Genomic DNA, 27,428 nt, shown 5'->3' on the forward strand with positions numbered 1-27,428 from the left:
TGATGACAATATTAAAGAGTATTAGAGAAATATTTTATACTCCCTCCATCTCACCTGTCTTATTTTGACTAATATATGATCAAATTAACCAAGTTTTGATCAATAATTATGATAATTTTATATGTTATTTTTAAAAATAAAAAGTACATTTGAAAGACAATTATATATATTTTCTAATGATATTAGTTTTAAAAATTATCTAATTATATTTTATATGTAATTAATAATTTGACCGTTAGACTAGTCAAAATATGACACATAATATGAGATGAAGGGAGTACTACAGATACTTTGTAAACAGGAACTATAGGAATCAGATGTAACAAAAAAACTATAGGAAGCGGTAACCTTAATTCCCAGCACCACTTGCCCCACAAGTGGCAGAATATGGTACTATTACATGGTGCACATTGGAGTACCGGTTTACCACGGCTTTCTTCCTTACAGTTCCGGTAGCGACAAACCTTTTTGTTGAAAACAAATGTGAGTCCGTGGGGATGCACTTTGTCTTTAATTATATCGGTAGCCCCAAACTTTACATTGTAGTACCGATCAGATGACTTTAAGATACATTCAGTATGAAATGAAAGATCACACTTACTGCAATGATAGAACCATTTGTTTGTGTTTATTTCTTTACAGCAAAACTCGCAGTCGTAGTCATGCTCATGTTTTCCCACCATGCCAGGATCATATATCAAGTCCAGTGGGTGAGGATCCCACCTGTGTTTGTATGTTTTTACCCTCCTAATACATTTTCCGCAAATATTGAACCTGCAATCTTTACATTTGTAATTACATTGAGCATTATAACTATATCCACATGCATTACAATGATGAAAACCGGGTGAATCGTGATCAAGTTGAAGTTGGTGATGGTGAGCTTCGTGTTTGATAGCTTTGGGTAAGTTCACACATCCAATATGAATCATGTACCGGTTAAAATGATCACTAAAGAATATACCATTGCCGTAAGACCCGCAAGCACAGCACTCGAAAAACTTGAATGGTTCACTATACTTGTCGGCAAATAGCGTTTCACCTGGCCAAAGGTGGTCTCCAACAACCTCTCGGGGAAACTCTGCACAAACTTTATGCATAAAATACTTGCAAGGAGCACAACAATAGAATAGGCTGTCAGAAGTTAGAAAGGGTTTGACACAACCATCGCAAAGCCATGATATTTCATCATCGTTTGTTCCATCATACAACTCCTTAATTGTAATGAGTTTAAGATCATGTTCTTCATGAGACCAATGTTTAATACAATTTGTTGCACTAGAGATACTACTATTGTTACAAGAATAAGATAGAGTAACCTTTTCCGTGATAAATTGTTGCATCAATAGATTTAGGGATAATTCATCAGCTGGTGGGAGATGCACCAAATTAGTGTATATATGTACTCTTGATAGATTGATAGATATAAAAATTGATGTTTAAGCATAGTACCACCTCATAATTGTACTTGATCTTGATCTAGCACATTGAAAATGGGTGAAATATCTGCAGCTGCAACAACAGTAAAGCCATTCTATCAAATGCAGCATTAAGTTTCTATGTAAAATATTAGTTAGGTCTTTCCCGACAACAGAGACATAATAATTTTAAATTTATTGTTCTAATAAAATTTGAGTTAATGAAAACTACATATAATTTCAAAAGAAAAATTGTAATAATAGTATCGTTTTATTTATTATATATTTTAAAGGACAACATAGACATAATAACGTTAAATTTGTTGTTCTAATAAGATTTGAGTTAATGAAAACTAAATATAATTTCAAAAGAAAAATTATAATAATAGTACCATTTTATTTATTATATATTTTAATTATAATTTAAAATTAATTTTTATAATTATTATTTAATATTGATATTTTGATCTCGATCAACTAGTATAAGTAATACAAGAAGCATGAGTACAGTTGCATAAGTCAAGTGTTTACCAGTTTATCCTATGTAATCCACGTCCTGCATTCCATCTGACTCACTCAAAGAATTTATGAGAACATATATTATAAGTCATATTTGTCAAGAAAAAAATATTATACAAAGCATATTTGATGGACCAAAAATCAAGATTATTTGATATTTGTTGCAAATGTGGCAAGGATACTACAATCAAGTTAATTATGATAATACAAATACCAGTAATACTAAATATATTAGGAGACATAATTATCCAATACTAAATCAAGTTAATTATGTATAACAAAAGCAACTTCAGAAAAAAAATTATTAAAATAATGAGGTACATAAGAAAATTTAGAAAAAAATACACTTTATCAATATTATAATTAAAAAAACATACATTAAAAAATCAGAATAGTGAAAAAATATATGCACACAATAAATAAATAATTTACTACTCATACAACAATTGACTACTAGGAAAGAGGAAAATTATTATAGCAAACTATACTTACTTTGTTTAAAAAAACTTTCAAACTACTTAGCAAAAAAAAAAAAAAACTTCAAACTTATACTCTCTCGTCCCCGGAATTCTCTATATCAGGGAGAACACTCGATACACACTTTACTCTCTTATAAAATGTTGTCGATTAAATTTTTCTAATTTTTTTCTTCTAAATAAAATATAATGCTCAAATTTGTATGTAAAAAAAATTAAAAAATTAAAAAAATTATGAAATTATACATTATAGTATTCATAAAATAAGTGGGACAAAGGAAATATTTGTGAGTTAAATGTATAGTGTGTACCTCAAGTTTCCACTTCATGCATTTTGTGTACCTTTATTTTAGTATCTAGCATTTTGTGTACCTTTACTTACAAGATTCTAGCAAACTGTATACTTCCGTTAGATTGTGTTTAACACCGTGAAAACACAGGGGTAGTCTTGTAGTTTCACCATTGCCAACCACTTCACTTAAATACTAACTTATTCTTCTTCTTCTCGGACAGCCATTACAGTTGAAGATACTTTTGCCGCTGCACACATGCCGAATGAAACTCTAATCATAGGTGAGGGACCATCTAGTGAGGAAACAAGCTACTGCAACATTTCGGTGCTTGCAGGCCTTGTTGATCGTTAACAATTGAGCTCGTGCTAGAAGAATTAAAATGATTAACCAACCAAATCCATATAACCTGAAGGTAATCAATATGCACATGTTGTGCATAGCAGGGGCAGGGAACTAATCAGACCATGAGGGGCCATGGTCTCCCAACTTTTTACCTTAAAGTATAGCTTACTTCACGTTTCTATCTCTCTCTGAGCATACATTTTTAAAACCCAGCACCAGTTGCAGCAGGTCATGCAGAATATGGTATTACATGGTGCACATTGGAAGACCGGTTCACCATGGCTTCGCTCGCCACATGAATTACATCTACGAACCTTTTTGTTCAAAACAAATGTGAGTCCGTGGGGATGGAGTCTGTCCATAGTTATATCAGTAGCCCCAAACTTGACATATTCGTACTGGCGGTAAGATGACTTTTCAAGACAATAAGGATCATATGAAAGATCACATTTACTGCAATGGTAGAACCATGTGTTTGTGTTTATTTCACGAGAGCAGTACTCACAGTCGAAGTCATGCTCGTGATCAGTGACCATTCCAGCATCGTAGGTCAAGTCGAGAGGGTGAGGATCCCACCTGTGCTTCATTGTTCTTGCATAAGTAATACATCTCGCACATATATAGAAATTGCATTTTTCACATCTGTAGTTGAAAACAGAGTTCAAAGTCGAACGGAATGTACCGTCAGAACTTCTGTACCCATATTGATCACGAGACATTCCGCATGCATTACAAGCATGACCGTCCTTCCAAACTTGTTCCAGTTGGTGAGGGTGAGCTTCGTGTTTTATAATTTTCGGTAAGGTCACACATCCGATATGAAGACGGATGATGCCCTTGCTAGGCAGATTCCAAATAAAGAATATACCATTGCAGTCAACTCCACAACCATCACACGTTTCGAACAGAAATGGTTCGCTAGACATATCTGCAAATAGAGTGTTACCTGGCCAAAGGTGGTGTTCAATCTCTCTAGGCAACTCCACACAGAGTTTATGCATAAAAAATTTACAAGGAACACAACCATAGTAGGATTGACCTTCATCAGTTCGGATGGGCTTCACACAACCATCACAAATCAATCGTATATCATCATCATCGTCATGTTTCCCATCACACAACTCGTTAATTGTTATTAGTTTAAGATCATGTTCTTCGTGTGCCCAATGTTTGACATAAGTTCTGCTTCTTAAAATGTTCTACATGCTGGTAAAAATGCCTCCAAATACGCACTAACACATGCGTGTTATCAAAGACATTGAAGGTTATATAAAGCAAAGGCATCTAAGGATATGAACCTCTTCTTAAGGTGGTGTGCACTGTGCAGCGTGCACTTAATACTGATATCAGATTACTCAGTAATCGGCTTATGTCACGGTGAACATGAATGCTGAAGAAGATTAGTTATATCGGAACCGTTAAGTAAACAACTCTCAAGTGAATCTTATATTATTATTATTTTTTTTGAATAAAAGGCGACTTTCATAAACTAAATCATATCCCTTTCCAGTACATCCAAAATAAAAACAGGGGGGCTATCAAACCATTCCCCTCCTTCTGGCATAGAATAGGCGACTTGCGCTAAAGCATGAGCAACACTATTCGCAGAACGATAAGCAAACTTAACTAGTACCAGATTTATGTGCTTTAATAAATTATATAGTTCATATATTTACGAAGTAAAGGAAAAAAGGGATAAATAATAGGTTCAATTGTATGGCCAAGCATGATCTATAACTTCGTATGGTTGAGTCTGGGAAGCCTAATATGGTGGATTACTTTCCTATTCTTCGTTGGATCGATCCACAAGGTATAAGGCGGCGAATGACAGGTCATTTTGAGAAGCTAATCAAGTTATTTGATGGTGTACTTAAGGAACGGTTGGAACTGAGGAGAATGGGGAAGGCTAGCGATAATACCAGTACGACAGACGTGCTTGAAGAACTGCTAAAGATGTTACAAACAGATGAAATCGATGAACCTCAAATCCATAACCTATTTATTGTGAGTTACAAAAGTACATCTTTAGATAATTTTTGTGTCATTGTGTGCGTTTTAAGGATAAGTACCATCGCAAGAACCTGCACGTGTTCTTGTACCTAGCTATGCTAGGATTTAATAAATTTCAGTCATTAAAACAAATCGGCAGGACTTATTTGCTGCAGGAACAGATACAACTTCAAGCACGGTGGAATGGGCGATGTCTGAGATATTACGAAATCCAAAAACAATACTGGTAAAGGTAAAAACTGAGCTGAACCAAGTGATCGGAAAAGGCAAGATTGTACAAGAAACAGACATTTCCAAGTTGGTTTATTTGCAATGTATTTTGAAACAAACTATGAGGTTACACCCCCCAGCCCCCTTCTTAATACCACGCCAAGTAAAAGAAGAAGTTCAGCTCTGTGGCTACACCATTCCAAAGAATTCGCAAGTGCTAGTCAATGCATGGGCTATTGGACGCGATCCTAAGCTATGGATAAATCCCCTGTCTTTTCAACCAGAGAGGTTCATGGACTCTCAAATTGACTTCAACGGGCATGATTACGAGCTTATTCCATTTGGTGCAGGTCGAAGGATATGTCCTGGAATGCCATTGGCTATGAGGATGGTGCCAGTTATGTTAGGCTCACTCATAAATTGTTTTGACTGGGAACTCGAAGGTGGGATTCTGCCAGAGAAGTTGGACATGGAGGAAAAGTTCGGGATCACACTAGCAAAGCTTCATCCGCTTCGTGCTGTAACAACTCTGGTTGTTCTTTAGCTAATTTTGAAAGTATGCTTTTCTTTAAATTTGATTACCTGAAGTTGTTGTATCTTACTTTGTAGCCAGATGACCTGATCAAACTTTCATTTCTTATAAAGTTAAAATAATACTTTCTAAGAACAGCCGGCTTATTCATTGGCCAACAAAAGATTCATTGCTAGTTTGGACAATCGAAATGATGAATTGTAGTTTAAAAGTGTAGCCGCATGGTTTATAAACTATTTAAGCATATGCTGTGAACTCGGCCAGAAGAAGCAATTAGTGAAACTTCCAACAGTTTTAGTACAAAAGTTAGCATGTATAAAAGGACTGTAGTATGAATGTAGTTGCAGCAACCAAGCAAGCTCTTATTTGCACTACTAGCAATCAAGAATGAAAGGCATTACATACCTTTTGTCACTTTCTTTGTTATGCCTGGTGGCTTATGTACAATGTTACGGTGGAAATGGATATAACCCTCTTGAAAAGCATATGAAGGCTCAGAAGGCGAAAAGAATGTCTACTTTCCATGTTGAAGGAACTCAAGAAGACGTTCTAAGAGCTGAGTATTCACCTGTGTATATTGGATCTCAAGATGGATTGAAGGAAGCTGAGAAGGTAGAATCATTGCCAGGGCAACCTGATGGAGCAACTTTTGAACAATACTCGGGATATGTCACAGTTGATCCCGTTGCTGGAAGAGCACTTTTCTACTATTTTGCACAGTCTGAAAATTCTTCTAGCCAGCCTTTGGTTCTTTGGCTAAACGGAGGTAAATATAGATCCCACTAAACTATAGTACTTTCTCAATTTGAAGGTGATCATGCCGGACTGCATGGTACAAAATTTGATTATAATAACTGTAATCGAATTGGATGACAGGGCCTGGCTGTTCTTCATTTGGAAATGGAGCAATGATGGAACTTGGACCTTTTAGAGTAAATAGTGATGGAAAAACATTATCCCAGAACAAGTATGCCTGGAATGATGGTAAGCAGAGTTTCTTTTTTTTTGAAACTCACTAATCTCTTCTTAAAATTATGACAAAAAACCACTAACAATTTAATCTCCTGCAGTGGCAAATGTGTTATTCTTGGAATCACCTGCTGGTGTTGGATTTTCATATTCCAACAGAACTTCAGACTATGCAACTGGAGATAAAAAGACTGCTGAAGATAGTTATACATTTTTAATTAACTGGCTAGAAAGATTTCCCGAATACAAAACCCGAGATTTCTTCATTACTGGAGAAAGCTATGCAGGACACTATATCCCTCAATTAGCTCAACTAATCCTTCACAACAACAAAATCACCAACCAGACTGTCATTAACCTAAAAGGAATTGCAGTAAGTTTTGTACTTGAAGCAATTATGTAACATTAATAGATTACTTCTGGTCACATGCTATGATATCTGATGAAGCTCGTGAGGGCATTTTCCTAAACTGCGACTTTTCACCAAATGTAAATGTTTCAGAAACATGTGAAACTTTTCTTGAACAAGTAGATCTTGGAGATATTGATCCTTATGATATATATGCTCCCTTATGCAGTTCTCAAAATGGTTCATTCTCGGTATGCTTTTTTACCATCTCTTTACAGTAATTTTATCCTTATACAACATATTTGTTCACTTATCTCATTACATTATTATGTTACTTTTACTTGAAATAGACATCAGGATTTGATCCATGCTCAGGTAATTATATCGACACCTACTTAAATACTCCTCAAGTTCAGGCATCACTTCATGTCACTATTCCTCCCAAGTTTTGGTCATCTTGCAGGTACTAAACTCTATCTTTTGTGCACGCACATGTACATAATTAAGTCGCGACTTATAATATATGCATTCAACAACTGTGCAACGCATGAGCTATGACAATGTGCAGGATGATATGATTACCCTGATGAATACATGATGATACTAATACCTTAATGGACTTACAGTTGTAGTTTATGACCTTGTAATAACAGCGCTAAAGTTAACTGGACGGAAGCCCCAGCAACAGTCTTGCCAGTCATCAAGGAACTAATGAACAGTGGCATCAGTATTTGGCTATATAGGTGAAAATAAATTTCTTTTCAGTAACAGATACATTTATGTGTTGATGTTTCAGATAAAAATTGTTAAGAACTTTCTATCAAATTTACAGCGGGGACACGGATGGTGTAGTGGCAGTAACAACAACAAGATATGCAATTGATCTTCTTCAAACATCTGTTAAAACACAATTCTACCCTTGGTACAATCAAGCCGAGGTACAGACACAATATAACGATATTCTACCCTAGTACGAGCACACACAAACTCATCCATGAAATGATTCTCACAATCTGTTATTTTCTTTAACGATATTGTTTAAGGTGGGAGGATATGCGGTTGGATATGAAAATTTGACATTCGTGACTGTAAGGGGATCTGGACATTTCGTTCCAAGTTATCAGCCTTCTCGCGGACTTGCAATGTTCTCTTCCTTTTTGGCTGGAAAGCTTCCTCCGTCCAAAGCCAACTAATTAAAGATTCAAAGTAGTCCATCCAGAAGAGGAGACTTCAAATTCCCTTTACTTTAAAGTACTATGTAGTCTGTACTGATGTTGTCAATGCCAATTCCCTTTACTTTAAGAAATGTTGGGACTCCTAAAACAACTTTAATTAATTGATTCCAGTTAACAATCTGAATGTTTTTACCAGTATAGATACTCAAATATTCATCGTGTCTTCTTGTTCTTGTTGTAAACATACCAAAAAATCTGATCAATGTGCTCAAGTTCATGGTGAGTATCTCATCGAAGACTTTCTATCTAGTTCTAAAGAGTCTATTTAATGGTGATGCTGGTCAGAATGGGCCGCAAGGATTATCCATTTGTTCTCCTTAATGGTATCGCCAGTCATTGCATGAATTACCGATCCATGCATGTGTGCCTTTCACTAAAGCATCAGGACTGAATATTACAACAGAATGTGGGAACCAACTTGAATTTAGAAAATGAATTTTGAATCTGTTCAGTTGACATAAGTTCTAATATTGAATATTTATTATGCAGTTTTGAGATTAATTTACATATTGTATCATCTGTGAGATTCAGATCAGGCCTAGTGCTTAAACAAGATTTAAACTGCTGTGAGATTCATACCAGTTTTTCATCTCCATCTTTTATAATTTCTTCAACTTGCAGAACCATTCCTCAACAATATTTATCATGATCATTCTCTTTGAGAACAGTTTAAACTTGTCTCTGCAAGTGCCCAACAAGTTCCTATCCGTGGATGGAAAAGAAACAAAATGACTGCAGTTTAAACTATATTCATCAGAATTTCTGCATAATCGTATAATGCAATAATTACTAATGAGTTTTTATGTGGTTGGGTTGCTAGAAGAAGTTTGTAGTTTCTGCATAGCCTGGTATTTAAAATTGCTAGCTCTATGTTTGGATGAGAAGTAACCAATCTCATGTAGAAGCACATCTGAGGCACACCTCATTTGCCTCTAAACTTTTAAGTTTTGTAAGTTTTGACTCAGCAGCTTGTGTTTGGAAGTCTGGAAAGATTAAAAACATCGTTCATAAGTAAACCCGCATGGTTTATAAGACCAAGCAAGTAAACTATATAAGCATAGGTTGTAAACTCAACCAGAATAAGAAACAAGTGATACACCCAACAATTTGTTACAAGAAATTACATGTATAAAAGGACAGCCATATTAATGTTACCAACATCAACAAAGCTAGCTATAGTTTCTGTACCTAGCAGTCAAGAATGACAAAGATTGCACATCTTTTATCACTTTCTTTGCTATGCTTTGTGGCTTCTGTACAATGTTATGGTGCAAATGGAAATAACCCTCTTGAAAAGCTTATCAAAGCTCAGAAGTCGAAAAGGATATCTACCTTTCGCGATGAGGTTCTAAATGTCGAGTATTCACCTGTGTATATTGGATCTCAAGATGGATTGAAGGAAGCTGACAAGTTAGATTCATTGCCAGGGCAACCTGATGGAGCAACTTTTGATCAATACTCCGGATATGTCACAGTTGATCCGGTTGCTGGAAGAGCACTTTTCTACTATCTTGCGCAGTCTGAAAATTCTTCTAGCCAGCCTTTAGTTCTATGGCTAAATGGAGGTAAATATAGGATCCTAAAGAAGTATAGTTTCTCAATATAATGTGCATGCCATACTGCATAGTAGAAAATATGAAACTGAAGGCTTTTTCTTCAATCTAGTATGTAAATTAACAATGAACCTCACTCGATAATTACTATGATCTTTTTGAATGACAGGACCTGGCTGCTCTTCCTTTGGGAATGGAGCGATGATGGAACTTGGTCCATTTAGAGTCAATAGTGATGGCAAAACTTTATCCCAGAACAAGTATGCTTGGAACAATGGTAAATAGATTAGTTGTTCATAAATAATTTCAAAATTACTCATCAAACAATAATTTCTAATATGTACATTGTCTGGTCACTAACAATAGTTGAATTTGCAATGCAGAAGCAAACATGTTATTCTTGGAGTCCCCAGCTGGTGTTGGATTTTCATACTCCAACACAACATCAGATTATGTAACTGGAGATACAAAAACTGCAGAAGATGCTTATACATTTTTAATAAATTGGCTAGCAAGGTTTCCCGAATACCAAACCCGAGATTTCTTCATTACTGGAGAGAGTTATGCAGGACACTATATTCCTCAATTAGCTCAACTAATTCTTCAGAACAACAAAATCACCAATCAAACTATTATTAACCTAAAAGGAATTGCTGTGAGTTTCTTACTTGAAGTAATTAAACGATCACATGGTAGCACGTATAAAACATGAACAATGATAACTGACATGGAGTACCTTAATTTGCAGATTGGTAACGCATACATAGACGAGGAAACTCAATTTAAAGGAACAATAGATTACTACTGGTCACATGCTTTACTATCTGATGAAGTTTATGAGGGCATCATCCTAAACTGCAACTTTTCAGCAAATGCAAATATTTCAGAAGCATGTGAAACTTCCCTTGATCAAGCAAATGTTGGCGATATCTTTCCCTACGATATATATGCTCCCTTGTGCGGTTCCTCAACTGATTCACCGTCGGTATGTTCTAATAAAATGGAATTTTTGCAGTACCATAATTTGCATACTGACTAATATTTTGTTTTCCTCACTGTTTTCTTATATTACTATTACTGAACAGATATCAGGATTTGATCCATGCACGGATAATTATATCTACACCTACTTGAACACTCAGCAAGTTCAGACATCACTTCATGTCACTATTCCTCCAAAGACATGGGAATCTTGCAGGTACACATATCTAGTAGATTGTTAAATCACAGCTTATCATCTAATCTTAAAATTATTTGACTTACAATTGGTACTCTGACTAATTATATAACGTTGTTATCTGTAGTGGTGTAATTAATTATACGGAAGCCCCATCAACAGTTTTGCCAGTTATCAAAGAACTTATGAACAGTGGCATCAGTGTCTGGCTATATAGGTGAACAATTTTTTTTCTCGAAATTAGAAACATTATGAACTGTTAAGAATTTGTATGACTAAAATGGAGTTTAAGTATGCAGCGGGGACACGGATGGCGTAGTGTCAGTGACAACAACAAGATATGCCATAGACTATCTTCAAACTACAGTCAAAACACAATGGTACCCCTGGTACACTCAGGCTGAGGTACAAATACTACATTATCAGCAAGCACACACAAAACCCTTCTTCTAATTGTCAAATCACGAATTCTTTCTTTCTTCAATGATGCTTTTCAAGGTGGGAGGATATGCAGTTGGATACGAAAATTTGATATTTGTGACTGTAAGGGGATCCGGACATTTTGTTCCAAGTTATCAGCCTTCTCGTGCACTTGCTTTGTTCTCTTCCTTTTTGGCTGGAGAGCTTCCTCCGTCTAATGAGAACTGAAAAAGATTCAGTGAAATACGGGAGAGGAAACTTTAATTTCTTATTGTAAAGATGATCACAACTGCCATTTGTGCATCTGATTATTTGATGTATGATCTTGTTATATGTCACACTCGCTGAATCAGATACGAATACATCCCAGCAACACATGATTGTTTTTATTCGACAAGTTAATGTATGTCTTAGTATGAAAAATGAATGAATACCCGAAACTAGTCCTAATCTCTGCCTCTCCCAGAGACGATGGACTTGTACAGTTTGATCTTCGTAATCTCCTCAATAACGTAATCTTCATTAAAAATTCAACATAAATTTAACAAGAAGTTGTTTCACGAGTTTATCTGCAGACTGTCTCCAGAATAACAGAATCTATCACTTTAGCACAGATAATATACACACCGGCCAGGCCAACAACATTAGTCCAATTACAAAAGCTGATGATTTTTTTTTCTCTGAATATGACCTTTGTAGTAATGTAATGCAATATTGACAATCAGACTAGGAGCCAGTTCGGGTTTGTTATCAATTGAGATTAAACTTCTTTTAGTGAACTAAACTTTGAAATATAATCATCATCGTGGTTTTGACGAAAAATATGATGACAGTAAGCCATTCGTGTTTATTCCTGGCGATCGCATAGATTTGATTCCTGTTTCTTCAGCTGATGAGCTCTTTGATGGTGGGAAGATCAAACCATTTGAGCCACAACTTCAGAAAATAATCCAGAGTAGCCTGTCTTTTGGCCGGAGTAACAAAGTTCATTCTGAGCCCTTTACAACGGGTAAAGAACACGTAAAAGACTCGTCTTCATCTTCGAGTTTAACTTTCAGTTGGTTACACAAGAAATGGAAGCTAAAAGACTTGTTGTTTCGAAATGCATCCGAGGGTCATGAAACCAACAAGAAGTATGATTTTCTGAGGAAAATTAAAGACGATGATTCGAAGAATTCGAGCAGAAACAAAAAGAGTAAAGAGAAGGCGCCTTTGTCAGCTCATGAACGGCATTACAGGGTGAACAGAGCAGCAGCAGAGGAATTGAAAAGGAGAACTTACTTGCCTTACAAGCAAAACCTGACGATTGGTTGCATGAATATGGATGCTGCTGGTGTTCGAGTCCCCTCTAGGACAACAATTAAATCTTAATTATTATATATTGTAAAAGCACTCCTTAATATATTGTATTTAGAAGATCCATTATGAGGTAGTAATTAATATCCATGGAGTCTTATCTTAAAAATGTTTCATAATTTTATAACATTATATCCTACATTATTTTTACTCTTTGATCTCATTTAGTTGTTGCATTCTCTTGAGTCAATAATTAATTCAAAAGAGTCACTCGCTACGCCATATATAGATGGCCATCTTGTCCTGTTGTTACATTACACCCTTATAAAATGTTATATTAGGCCTAATACAACGCGTATTGACCATTATACCCGTGAGTGTGTGAGTGCTGTGTTTGATAGCTAATACAAAGGTTTTGATGTCAAATGTAACCGTAAGTAAAGTATTGGATTAAGGCCCTAAAAATACTAAACTAAATTGATAAAATGTAACACTAAACTGTGTTGTATCAGCTTTTGGATAACCCGATTGAAATGAGTCGAAGTATGGGGCTCACAACTGCCATGGATGCAGTGCCATGTCAGTAGTGGGCCCATATTATGGGGCCCGCTGAGACCCACCGCTGACATGTCCTTATCGACGTGTCACTGTAGGCCCACCTATCTAATGCAACATAAATCTTTAATCTAATGTGACAGTTTTTTCTCTGATGGAACACTGCAATTTTCTTTATTGCAGTTTTTAGAATCAAAAGTTATACTCTACAGCTTTAATGTAATACTTTTTAACAATCATTAATAAGTGAAACCATTTTTTAGTGGTACACAAGTATTAATTTTGGTTTTACCAATTTTTCGTATCACCAACTTTTGGTTTCATTTATTCATTCATATATATCTTATAATTCTATTTTTTTTATGTCTTTTAATTCTTAAAAACCTTTGGTTACACCTTTATTTTATTAATGTATGTATATTTATACTTCTACATGTTTTATAATTTTATTAAGTTCGATTTTATTTTTGTTATCTTGTACTTCTGTATGTCTTATGATTCTAGTTTTATTTTTGTATTTTTATACTTCTACATGTCTTATGATTTTATTAAGTTTGTTTTTATTTTTATTTCACCTTTTTGGCTTTAACATTTGTGTTTGTAATTCCCTTATGTATTGCTAATTCAATATATTATACATTTTTTTATCGTAGGTAACCCGCAGCCGCTACACTTTGGGTGCGCATTGGGTAAACCCTACGGGCTCACGCAATAGCCTGCAAACCACGCGAACCACGGGCTCACGCAATAGCCTGCAAACCACGCGATCCAAGGTAAACCGCATTTAAGCGACAAACTCTGACTCAGAAGACATTATCATAAATTCTACTCCCGTCGGATTCGAACCTGTGGCCATGAGGATAGTTTCCTCTCTTTAACCAACTGAGAGAACCCTTGCGGGCTATTATACATTTTTGGTTTCATCAACTTTTTATTTCACCCCTTTTTGAATTTCATTATAACTCTAAATGTATAATTTTTATTTTTTTTACTTCTATGTGACTTATAACTTATATATATTATTTTACTTATTTTTTAATTGCATTTCTTATATTGATTTCAACTCAGTAACATTATTTGTCATATGACTCAATAGTATATTTTAATAAGATAATAATTATAATCTTTTTATTATAATCATACCACAGATATTGTACTCAACAGTTTGGGCTGCGTTTTCTGAGTAAAAGTTAGAAATTTTGACATGGCGCATATATTATTATGATTTTTAAAAATTATTTAAATAAATTAACTCGGCCTGGATTATCCACTATTATGTAACAGTTTTGCCTTATATTGTTGCAATAGATATTATTTAAAGGTAACAAAAACATTTACTTTTGCAACACTAATACTAGAAGCAAATGTAAGTAGTGAAAATAACATTGGAATACATTATTTGTAAATATGCAATTCCCATTAAATTCAATCATTATTAAATCAATTCACAATCCATTTAAAATCCAACCACCAATTCAAAACATCATCACAATCAGCCACCATTTCACCGATAATAGTCACCATTGCACCAACAATAGTCACCACCCCAACAATAAACTACCACTATTAACTACATCATCAAATCGCAAACAACCCAACAAAACTTATATATAGTCTCAGCAAAATTACAACTAACCTCAAATTTCAAATCAAGCACAAGCACCTAAATCTCTTTGGGTGCTTAAAAGTATGTCATTATCACCTAGTTTTGGGTGTAAGTCCTTAACGAAGAGTGATGATGGGGGATAATGTCGATTTTTACAATTAAGTGTAAACTCCAAATTTTATACTTGTGCAGTCTGGGCCCCAACTTGATTTTTCTAATTTAGTGGGATAATTTGACGATTTGGATTTACGTGCTTGTAAACTGCCACAAACTGAGCATGCCTCACATCCACGTGATTGTAATGCATTTGGTCTTGTTGGAACTTCTGATCATATTTGTGACGATGCTTTTCAAACATGTGATAAAGAGTTCCTACAAGACTAAACACATGGACGTGAGGCATGCATAGTTTATGAAAATTTATAAGAACGTAAATCCAAATGAGAAAATTATGTAACTAAATTAGCAAAACTAAGTATTGGGCCAGACTGCATAATAGTTAAATCATTTCCTCACTTGAGTAAAAAATTATTTTAAAAATTATAAAAATATGTAGAGTTATAAAAACATGTAGCTAACTCTAAATTATTCACCACATAGAATTTAATTCAAAATAAAAATAAATTTTTAATATAAAATTAGTGTAAAGTATTTTAAATTTTAAAAAAAAATTATTTTTGATTTTTTAGGATATTAATAACTTATTTTCAAATAATTTAAAAGATTTATGTAACTTTGAAATTGTAATTGTGAATCAAGCTGAAAATACAATTTTTTGTCATATTTGGAATTCAACATAATAATATACTAAAATAAATCCTAAAATATTACTTATTATCCCATACTCCCTGATCCGGCGGGAGACTTCTAAGATATTTAGTTTTATATTTTTAGTGTTAGTTTATGTCTCTATAATACATGTGCATATCCCAAAACATGAGGTGTTTGGGTGTTGTTTTCAATTCACTCCCATCCCCCAAAGGACGCCTTTGTATGGATATTGTTCGGTAGCATTAAATAAAATATTCGAAATAAAACATAAATTATTTTGGAAGATTCAATCTTAATAATTACTTCATATGAACTTTTATCTAATAGCATCGCAAGTCACTATATTTTGTCATACTCGAAAGAGATAATATGTATTTGAAAGACTTTTTGTAATTGACATTTTCATAGGTTCATCTTGATTGATCATAATTGCTTTGGAGGTTTTATTAATTTTGCGTGTCAAAATTGATCAAATAATTATATAAAATATTTTTCGTTTCATCTTCCGGTAATACTCCTTTATATTAAATGTACTGGTCATGATGATTGACACCAATAAATGGAACAACTGATTTTTTAAATTTATTTTTCTTATAGGGGAGGGTGACATCAAAACCTAACATCGCCACCAAATTACAGATAAGAAGTTTTTGACATATTATCCATAAATCGGAGATACATAATATCCCGCTTTCAACAACATCCATTTTAAAGTAGTGATCGTCATTCATGAATATCTTCTCTTAAAAATATTTTAAAATTCTTAACATTCTTTTACTACATTTTTTTCCTTTGACATAGAATAAACTTTGTATTGTCATGCGGTAATATCCACTTCAGCAGAGCCACTAACAAATTTGACCACCTTTGTAATTTTTAAAGATTTTTGACCATTTTGATGTAGTTCAGAAATTAAATTCTTGCATAATGTGACACTCACTATGAGATCTATAATTTATTACTTTTGAGAAAGTGTGAGTAAGGTCGTTATTGTGTATAAAACTTATCAACAATCCACTAACCATTCTCTATTGATATTTTACTTTACAATATATTTTAGTATCTTGGCTATATTTGACATCTTTTACAATTTGTCAGTTAACTTTTGGATATTTTTTTCTTCTTCGCAATATACAATTTTTTTCTTAGAACGTCATTTGTAACTCTTGACCTGACCAAATCACCCATGTAAATTATAATTACCCTTTATAGTGGGTAAGTGCTGAAAAAAGATAAGATTCATTCATCGTGGAAAAAACATATCCAAGTATTGGTTGTATATGTCTGGACATAGCAATTATTATGCTTTTATAAATTTTCTTGAATATATCTAAAATTTGAATTATAACTAACAAATGGTATAAATGTAATTTTTGACCTCAATCTCTTCGATATGCGTCATAAAAAATCTACAAACAAAATTATAGGACATTCTCACAAGTAGTTGGTGCTTACAGCAAAAACAATTAAGATTTGCAAGAAATAAATTTGAGAAAATTAAGGTTAAAAAAATTCAAACAGCCAACAAGTTAGTAAAATTACCAGTATAACAATAAATATGGTAAGCAATCATGCATGTTTTTGTACTTTTGATAAAACTGGATATGAATTCTCGTAAGAAACGATAAGAAATCAAAACTATTTTAGGAACTAGATAATGTAAAATCTAATACAAACAAGACCAAGAGGACGTAAAGACAATTCACCTTAATGTTAATGTTCGTATTATATTATTAAAGAAGTAGTATTTTTTCTACTTGGGTGGATAACATTCTAAAGTGTCATGTATGAACTATTTTCCCTATCATATAAGTTCTTTCGTATGAGCTAGAGGCGTATTTTCAAGCACCGAAAAAGAATTTTAGTGTTTGTGCTTTATTTGAAATTTGAGGAAAGTTGTAATCTTGCTGAAACTACTAGTTTTGTTTTAGAGAATTAATCACAAAGTCTTCATTAAATTGAGAATTACTTAATCTGTTATGTTCGACAAAGTACTCACAGAAAGACAGTATACCACTGTTATCATTGTTTGCATCTCATAATATTAAAATAAGTTTATAATTTAAATATGAAGTTGGACTAGGATTAAGGAAAAGCTTCATGTATTCCTCTTTAACCAGCACTATAACTATGACCTATGTCATAATATCTTGTTGCCTTTTCATATAGTTTTTGTTTTTCTATAGATGCCTAACAATAATTTCTCGGGGTAAGTTCAGATTCATTCATCATGAGTTCAATTATTCATTTCAAAAGTACTTTATTTGCATCCAACTGATGAACAACATCTTCAAATTTTTTGTAAAGCTCTTCCGTCCAAGCACATCTTTTTTAATCAGTTCATCACGAATAAAGCAAATAAAAAGTTTCAAAAAGAATAGTTGAACTCATGAATAAGTCTGAGCTTACTCGGAAAATTATTGTTAGGCATTTTTAAAACTACAAAAACTTTATGAAAAAGCAGCAGGATATCTTAACAAAAGGTCGTATTTATAATGTTAGTCAAAAAATGATACATGAAGTTTTCCTAAATCCTACATCAACTGCAAATTCAAATTATAAAGATATTTGATATTATGAGATGCAAACAATAATAATGGTGACAAAGGTATAATGTCGTTTAGCGAGAATTTTCCAAAATTTAGACACGTTAAGCAATTCTCGACTGAATGAAACCTTTGTGATTGACTCTCTAAACCAACAAAACTTTTGGTATCAATAAAATTAAAGTTTTTCTCAAATATCAAATTAGGGACAAACACCCAACCTCTTTTCGGTGCTTGGAAATACGACATTAGTGGGTGGAAAATCCTAGAGGAAGAGTGATGAAATAAGAAGTTAAATATCAAAACACATATGTTAATTGAAGAGTTTTTGTGTAAGTACAAATATTTATTTACTTTCTCGTTTTAGTACCAAAACCACTTCTTAAATACAAATGACTTTAATATGTTATAGTAATTATTATCCACGCCATTAAATTTTTCATTTAATCTTAGCCAAATTTTGTGCAAAGTGGGCAAAACATTCAATCAAAATGCTTCTAATTTTATCTTGAATTCATTAAGTTGAATTATTTTTGAAATAGAGTCGAAATAGAATAAATTTATGGACAAATAACGGTGTGAGATAAATTTCTTACCTATTAATCACCACGGCCATTCATCATCTTGTTTTGACCCTTTGTTGTTGCCATCCAAATTCCAATAATCGGCATTTCCGTCGCATCAATTCTTTCATTTGAATACATTCTTATTATGATTACACAAAATTGTATCCAATTCTAGAATGGCGAAACCTAGGGTTTTCTAAGACAATAGAAGAAAAGGAACTGAAAAAGATGGAGAAATTGTTGTATCCTTTTCAAAATAGGCGAGAAAACAAAAAAATATATAAATTGTGAGAGTGAAGCGAGCGATGGATCTAGAAGTATCTAGAATTATCGATATTTCTTAGTAATTTATCAGATGGATCTAGAAGCATCTAAAAATTAACATGATGGATCTTGAAGTATCTAGAAGTTTCGGTATTACCAAAATGTGAATAACATGTAAACCGTTACGGTTTACATATTTGTACACAATGATCACTAAAGTTTTAAAAAAATTCATTTCAATCATCAAAGTATATATCTTTATACACTTTAAACATTATTTGCCTCGAGGAACCAAAGTTTCTAGTTTTATTTTCGTTTTCTTTTAATGGTTTTTCCAAAACAAAGGATCCCTGCTTATAATCCCATCTTTCACCTTTCCACCATCCAACTGAAGTAAACAAATGAATGTACAAAATTATTGTATATTTAGAGTATTAATTTAGTTATTAAATAGATTATATGTAGTTTGCCAGCGATATCCTACAAAATGCACTTGTTGATATTTTGCCTCTCGAGGTTGATTGCAGTATCTCATTGCTTTGTGTAATATTCCGTAATTTTTAGAATGAGATTAATAATAGAATAATAGAATAAAAAGAATTAAAATTAGATAAGGACCATGATTTAAAATTTGAATTAGACTAACGGGCCTAAAATTTGGATCAGATTCTAATATGGATGACTTGTGTGTTTCAATATAAAGTCAATTAGAGGCTCAAAAAGGCTAATTAAGATCTGATCGGGTTTTGAGGTAAGTTTTCGATCGATCTTGCTAGTATTTTTGAAATTGTAAGTCATGTGTCTATATTTGATTATCAAAATTTGGGCTAAGTAATGATATATTTGAAAGTATTATGTGTTATGGAATATGTATCGATGTATATGTATGATGTCTAGACGATAATTTGAGATCTCTGATTTATGCTATGGTTTGTGAAAATATCGAATAAGAACTTAGGACCACAGTCGCCGGATTGTAGTGACAATTTTGTGAAAATTTAGGACCGGTATCACCAGTTTGTAGTGATCGTGGCATGGATTATGGATTTTGAATTATTGTTGTTTATGTGATATGTGTATTGTGTGTATCTAATAAGAATAAGAATGTGTATCGAAAGTGTGTGTTTCGTATATCGTATCATATAGTTTATCGTATTTTGTTATATGTGTATATTTTACTTGGCCTACTAGTTGGAACGATTGGTTTCTTGCTGGGATGTTTAGCTCATTACTTACAATTTCAGGTTTCGTCAATTTCGACTGGGATAGCATTGAATTTTCGAGACCTTAAAATTGGAGTAGATTGACTTTTGGACTTCCACTTTTAGTTGCGCTTGTGTAATAGTCTCCTTTGTAATAGAATTTCGTATTAGTATATTTGTTTTGTATTAGTTTTGATTTAAAATTAATAGTCCGGAAGTGCGGGCTGTGATAAAAAAATTTACAGTTGGTATCAAGAGAGTGTATTAGGTATGTGACTAGTACATTCCCTAAGATTTGATCTTGTGGACCATTGATAAGTTTGACCTATAGGATATTAGAGGGAGTAGAAGTATAGATTTATTATGAATTTGGGGACTAAATTCTTTTTATGGAGGATAGTGTGTTATATTCCGTAATTTTTAGAATTAGATTAATAATAAAATAATAGAATTAAAAGAATTAAAATTAGATAATGACTAGGATTTAAAATTTAAATTAGACTAATGAGCCTAAAATTTGGATCAAATTCTAATAAGGATAACTTGTAGGTTAAGATATAATGTTTTGTATCGTTATAAATACACCTTATTCGTCTTCCTCATTTTTATTCATTAAAATTCGTAGGGGCTTTCCTTCATAAATCAGAAGTCTTGTAAAATTCGTAGAAACTTCATCGTAAGTCAGAATTCAGTGATCCTATATTTTTCGGAAAGCTCTTTTCGTTCTCTACAAATTTCTTTTTTTGTTTGTTTCAATATAACGTAGTTTAAAGGGTTAAAAAGGCTAATTCAGATCTGGTCGGGTTTTGAGGCAAGTTTTCGATCGAACTTTCTAGTGTTTTTGAAATTGTAAGTCATGTGTCTATATTTGATTATCAAAATTTTGGCTAAATAATGATATATTTGAAAGTATTATGTGTTATAGAATATGTATCAATGTATATGTGTAATTTCTAGACGATAATTTGAAATCTCTGATTTATGCCATGGTTGGTGAAAATATCGAATAAGAACTTAGGACCGCAGTCACCGGATTGTAGTGACAGTTTTGTGAAAATTTTGGACTGTTATCACCGGTTTGTAATGGTCGTGGCATGGATTGTAGATTTTGAATTATTGTTGTTTATGTGGTATGTGTATTACATATATCGAATAAGAATAAGAATGTGTATCGAAAGTGTGTGTTTCGTATATCGTATCATATAGATTATCGTATTTTGTTATATGTGTATATTTTACTTGGCCTCCTAGTTGGATCGATTGGTTTCTTGTTGGGTTGTTTAGCTCATTACTTACAATTTCAGGTTTCGTCGATTTTGACTGGGATAGCATTGCAGTTTTGAGACCTTAGAATTGGAGTAGTTTAACTTTTGGACTTTCGCTTTTAGCTACTCTTGTTTAATAGTCTCCTTTGTAATAGAATTTCGTATTAGTAAATTTGTTTTGTATTAGTTTTGATTTAGAATTAATAGTCCGAAAATGCAGGGTGTTACAAAAAATTTACAGTTGGTATCAAGAGCATGTTGTCCTTCGAAGTGTATTAGGTATGGGACTAGTACATTCCCTAAAATTCGATCTTGTGGACCATTGTTAAGTTTGACCTATAGGATATTAGAGGGAGTAAATGTATAGGTTTATTGTGAATTTTGGGACCAAATTCTTTTTAAGGAGGGTAGTATGTAATATTTTGTAATTTTAGAATTTATTTAATATAATAATAGAATAAAAAGAATTAAAATTAGATTAGGATTTAAAATTTGAATTAGATTAATGGGCCTAAAATTTGGATCAGATTCTAATAAGGATAACTTGTAGGTTAAGATATAGGATTTTGTATCATTATAAATACACCCTATTCGTCTTCCTCGTTTTTATTCATTAAAATTCGTATGGGCTTTTCTTCATAAATCAGCAGTCTTATAAAATTCGTATGGGCATTTCTTTAGAAAATTCATCGTAAGTCAGAATTCAGTGATGCTGGACTTTTCAGAAATCTCTTTTCATTCTCTACAACTTGCATTTTTTTGGTTTCAATATAACGTCATTTAGAGGGTCAAAAGACTAATTCAGATCTGGCCGGGTTTTGAGGTAAGTTTTCGATCGATCTTGCGAGTGTTTTTGAAATTGTAGGTCATGTGTCTATATTTGATTATCAAAATTTGGGCTAAGTGATGATATATTTGAAAATATTATGTGTTATAGAATATGTATCGATGTATATGTGTGATTTCTAGAGGATAATCTGAGATCTCTGATTTATGTCATGGTTTGTGAAAATATCTAATAAGAACTTAGGACCATAGTCACCAGATTGTAGTGAGAGTTTTGTAAAAATTTAGGACCGTTATCACCAGTTTGTAGTGGTCGTGGCATGGATTGTGGATTTTGAATTATTGTTGTTTATGTGTGTTTGGCCTTTAACCAACTGTAGAGGGGGCTGAATACAGTTAGTATAATCAATTCGAAAAAACTTCAACAGAATCAATAGTTTTTATATAATATGATAAAAACTTATTACACATGAAGTTTCTCGAAAGGATAAATAAATATCCTTGAGAGCTGCTAGGTTATGCGAAAGATATAACAATGTCGCAATGCTTATAGCATGAACCTAAATTATGCTTTATATAGAGCACAACTACCAATGTATAAGGAATCATATTCTATTAACAACAAGGAAACCTATACTATTGCTTCTGAGATAAAGTCCTTCACTGCCTTAAAGTTCTTGTTTCTGTTTCCTCTTCAAAGATCAACTAATATGACAAATAATGATTTCATTATCCATTGACATCATCATCATCCGTCGAAATTGTTATCTGTCGAATACCAACATTGGTTGATGTCATCATCATCCGTTGATGTACTTCATCATCATCCGTTTATGCTTGTAATCATCATCCGTTGATGCTTCTGATAGTTTCTGTTTGATATCATCAATTGCTCCTAACAATCTCCCCCTACTTGTTCATTATGGAATTATGGACAAGTTCCAATTGATGATGTCAAAACTATCTAAATGCAGGAATCAAGTATGCATATCCAATCTTGCTTCAGTGAATATCAGACTTTAATTCTTCATCATGAACTGCTTCTTTAACTTGAGCAATGTTAGAGGTTAATCCCACTTTCTCAGCTTAGAATGCTTCCAGAATCTTCTTTCCTTTGATCAGCTTGGATGATTTCTGCTTCGAATAATTTTTTTTCAGCTTTGTCTTTATTCGTTGAAATTCTTTGACTTTTCTTCCATCTTCTCCTTTCCTTTAAGCTTCATGTCAGCAGTTTCAATAGCTTATGATCTGAGAGATCTTTCATCTTCTACCTGACTGATTTCCCTTATAATTATACCTCTGGTTGGTCTGTTAGAAGGATCATCTTCATAAGGTACTTGAGAACCAATAGCAATATCAACATTTGTTGTCTTCGTAGAATTTTTAAAGTCTTCCTCTGTTTGCCTTAGTTGTTCAAGATCAACTCCAGGATTTTCTTTTGCAAATATTCTTCTACTCACCTCAGAGTCAAATAATTGAATCTTTGGATCCTTATAGAATAGAGTTGTCTTTCTTCATTTAACTTTAAGAGTTTGAAGATATTGGTTTGCTTCAAGACCAGCTTCTTTCTCGAGAATACATTGGTCTTCATCAGCAACAGTTTTGACTCATGAAGATTGTTGTATTTTAATAGTCATAGTCAATTCTTCAACTCTTCTTTCATTCCACTTGCTTTCTCTTTTTTTTCTAGACTTAAATCTAGTGATTGCTTTTGATGAACCACTAAGTCCAACTAGCTCTTCGCCCTTTTTCCTTTTGATCACCTTCTGTTCCCCCTTATTACCTTCATCAGAATTTTCATCATCAATACTTATCAATGACAGTTGTTTACATTTAGATTTATTAATTTTCTCCCACTTTTTGGCATCATCACCAAGTAGTAGAGAAAGAATCATCTCCATTGAATTATGTATTTCGGTAAGTTGATCAGACATTTGAGCTTGATGAGCTTCCAATCTAGCTTGACTGTCTTCAATTGCAATTTGTCTGGTAACTATTGGTGAAATTTGTTTCTGAATTTCCTGATGACTAGTCAGCTTTGAAGCAATAAGTGATTCTTTAATCTGATTGATTTGCGTAGTAGTTGCTTCATGAGCAGTGTGTAAGGATCTGACAACCAAAGTTGATGCTTTCAGATGATTTAGCATATCGGGATTTGTAATCTTTTGTTCTGCTGTTTCCAGATGTTCAACATCTCGATTTCTGGAAATAGGATATGGAGCATCTTTCCAATGAGAATTCCAGAGATTATCAGAATAATCCTGCTTCTTGTTAGCATCTAACTCGTTCATTTTTTTTGGTCTTACATGCATAGGCATATCTTCAGGAAATAAAAGATCATTCTCAAGATCTAACATAGCATTAGATACATGAGTTTCCTTGCCATCATTAGATTCTTCAATAGCAGCTGGATCTTAGACTAATTTCTGAACTTTATCTTCAGCTTCAGTATGCTAAATAGAATGAGAAATTGATCCAGTGGCTTTAGAATCTTCAACACCTTCAGTAGTCATCTCCACATCTTCAAGTATTGTAGATAAATGAATTGGAGCTTCAATAACTTCCAGAACTTCAGTTCTCGTAACATGTTGTGGTGATTCTTAAATGGATGAATCTTTATGAATGGACTTTTATGCTACTACATCTTCAACAACAATAGGGATTTCCTCAGGTGATGGAAAAGTAGAATGAATGGACTATTTTTCAACAAAAATAGGGATTATCTCATATGGTGGAATATTAGAATGTATGGACTGCAAGAAAGTATCAGTACTTAGACTTGTAGGGAGATTAAATACATTTGACACATCAGAGTGTTCCTTAGATTTAACAGACTGTTGTTCAACATCTGTTCCTTTAGTACTCTGAGATTCTGCAAACATATAGCAAATGAAACTTAATCTCTCTATTATTTTACAGTAGTCTCACTACTCTTCACACAAACATCTCATGACTTTTAATAGTCAGAGCTTCCTCACAAAGATTACTAAATCCTATCTCTCATCTACCTATCCTTTTGCCAGGAAGGATCCCGCCTCTCTTAAATTATGTGTTTCTCTCAATCTTTTCACACATATCACAGAAAAAGGCTCAGAAAGATTTTCCTACAGAAATAAAAGGTGGCTAAAAAGGGTGATTTGTGATCATACAACTAGAGGTAGTCCTTAATTAAGGTCTAGATCTAATCATGTCAACACGATTTATATCATGAAAAGCATACTATAAATGATGAAAGAACTAAATCAGTATTTAAAATAAATTTTGATAAAGTAACACTAGTATTTATACGTTGTGAATTCACAATTAGGCTCATAGTAAATACTGTGGTTATTACAGTTGTTGTTCATCAATAATGAGAACCTCCATTTGAATTGGAAAGGATTTGATCAGGTTACTATCATGTACCATGATCTCAAACCTTTGTTCTTTTTGCAAAGAACCAACACTTGAATGTGTTTAATGAAAGCTATCATAGATTCTTCAGCAAAAACTGATGAAACCTCCGTGTCTCTGTTAGATCATCAAGATCTACCTCAGCAAGAAGTCTCTAACCAACTAAAAGTTGTGTCTGAGTGGTGAACATAATTCAAGAATTATGACACTTGATTTTTGGCAATATTTGAGAAAAGTATTCAAGTGTTTCAGTTGTAAGAAGAAATTTAAGATGTAAGATATATGAAATTTGAGATTGAGTGTCGACAACTTTCTTGATCAGGAAAAGAAAGTTTCAAAAGATTTTGAATTGTAAGCAACACTCAAAAAATTATAACCCTTAGTGATTAAAAATTAAATCTTTCCTTAAATCTTCTTCTTCAACAACGGTTACTTCCTGTAGTGCTCAATCTGTATTGAAGTGTCACATGAACTTAAACAGAGATTAGTTTATTCATATGCACTATGAAAAATATCACAAATTTAGCATGCAGTACTGACTTAACATTTAACATTTAAGAACATTTAAGCACACATACAAGAAGTAATTAAGCAATCATTTAATGAAGCAAAAGAAGCTTAAATATTTTTATTAATTAAGAAGTAGAATACAATATTTTCATAAAATTGCAATCTATGAAAGACACTGACGTTTGGGATCTTGTCGACTTGCCTAAAGGCTCAAAACCTATTGGTTGCAAATGGGTATTTAAAACCAAAAGGGATTCGAGTGGTAACATCGAAAGATATAAGGCTCATCTATTCGCTAAAGGATTCACTCAAAAGAAAGGTATCGACTACAATGAGACTTTCTCTCCGGTTTCCACGAAAGACTCATTTAGAATTTTTATGGCACTTCTGTCTCATTATGATCTAGAGCTACATCAGATGGACGTAAAGACGGCGTTTCTCAATGGAAACATTGGCGAGACAATTTATATGGTGCAACCAGAAAACTTTGTCATTGGAGATCCAACGACTGTGGTTTGCAAATTAATGAAGTCCATCTATGGTGTCAGGCAGGCTTCTCGTGAATGGTATCACAAATTTTATCAAGTAATCACATCATATGGTTTCAAAGTGAACTTGGTGGAACATTGTGTATATCAAAAGTTCAGTGGGAGCAAATCTATCTTTCTTCTCTTATACGTTGATGACATCTTACTTGCTACTATTGATATAGGCTTATTGCACGATACCAAGAAATTTCTCACTAGTCAATTTGAGATGAAGGACCTTGAGAACGCCTCCTTTGTATTAGGAATTCAGATACATCGAGATCGCTCTCGAGGTATTCTTGGATTGTCACAAAAGAGCTATATCGAAAAGATCCTGAAAAGGTATGACATGAAAGATTGTGCACCAATGGATACACCCGTGTCTAAAGGAGACAAATTTAGTCTCAAACAGTGTCCTAAGAATGAACTTGAGATAAGGGAAATGCAAAGGATACAATATGCATCAGCGGTGGGAAGCCTAATGTATGCTCAAGTTTGTACTCGTCCTGACATAACATTCATTGTTGAAATGTTGGGAAGATATTTGAGTAATCCGGGAATGGAGCAATGGAAAGCAGTGAAACGAGTCTTACGGTATTTGAAGAAAACAAAAGACTATATGCTCACATACAGGAAAT

The 27,428-nt window shown here is 33.3% G+C and overlaps 3 protein-coding genes and 1 pseudogene across 3 annotated transcripts; all 4 read left to right on the forward strand.

Moving 5' to 3' along the window:
- Positions 1-4,765: 4,765 nt before the first annotated feature.
- On the forward strand, positions 4,766-5,967 carry LOC141687407 (geraniol 8-hydroxylase-like). Its single transcript, XM_074492658.1, has 2 exons — positions 4,766-5,052; positions 5,198-5,967. Exons 1-2 carry the CDS (start codon positions 4,792-4,794, stop codon positions 5,810-5,812), a joined length of 876 nt encoding a protein of 291 aa, XP_074348759.1. The 5' UTR covers positions 4,766-4,791; the 3' UTR covers positions 5,813-5,967.
- A 155-nt stretch (positions 5,968-6,122) lies between these two features.
- LOC141687406 (serine carboxypeptidase 1-like) lies at positions 6,123-8,473 on the forward strand (annotated as a pseudogene).
- Positions 8,474-9,554: 1,081 nt separating this feature from the next.
- Positions 9,555-11,955, forward strand: LOC141684895 (serine carboxypeptidase 1-like). The gene is made up of 8 exons (XM_074490032.1): positions 9,555-9,918; positions 10,076-10,183; positions 10,290-10,561; positions 10,655-10,891; positions 10,992-11,104; positions 11,211-11,300; positions 11,383-11,488; positions 11,582-11,955. The coding sequence occupies exons 1-8, from the start codon at positions 9,555-9,557 to the stop codon at positions 11,729-11,731; spliced, it is 1,440 nt and encodes a 479-aa protein (XP_074346133.1). The 3' UTR covers positions 11,732-11,955.
- Positions 11,926-12,874, forward strand: LOC141684896 (uncharacterized). The gene is made up of 3 exons (XM_074490033.1): positions 11,926-12,015; positions 12,229-12,245; positions 12,337-12,874. Exons 1-3 carry the CDS (start codon positions 11,926-11,928, stop codon positions 12,872-12,874), a joined length of 645 nt encoding a protein of 214 aa, XP_074346134.1.
- The last annotated feature ends 14,554 nt before the right edge of the window (positions 12,875-27,428 follow it).

Source organism: Apium graveolens, chromosome 9 (genome assembly GCF_009905375.1).
Source record: "Apium graveolens cultivar Ventura chromosome 9, ASM990537v1, whole genome shotgun sequence".
Taxonomy (NCBI): domain Eukaryota; kingdom Viridiplantae; phylum Streptophyta; class Magnoliopsida; order Apiales; family Apiaceae; genus Apium; species Apium graveolens.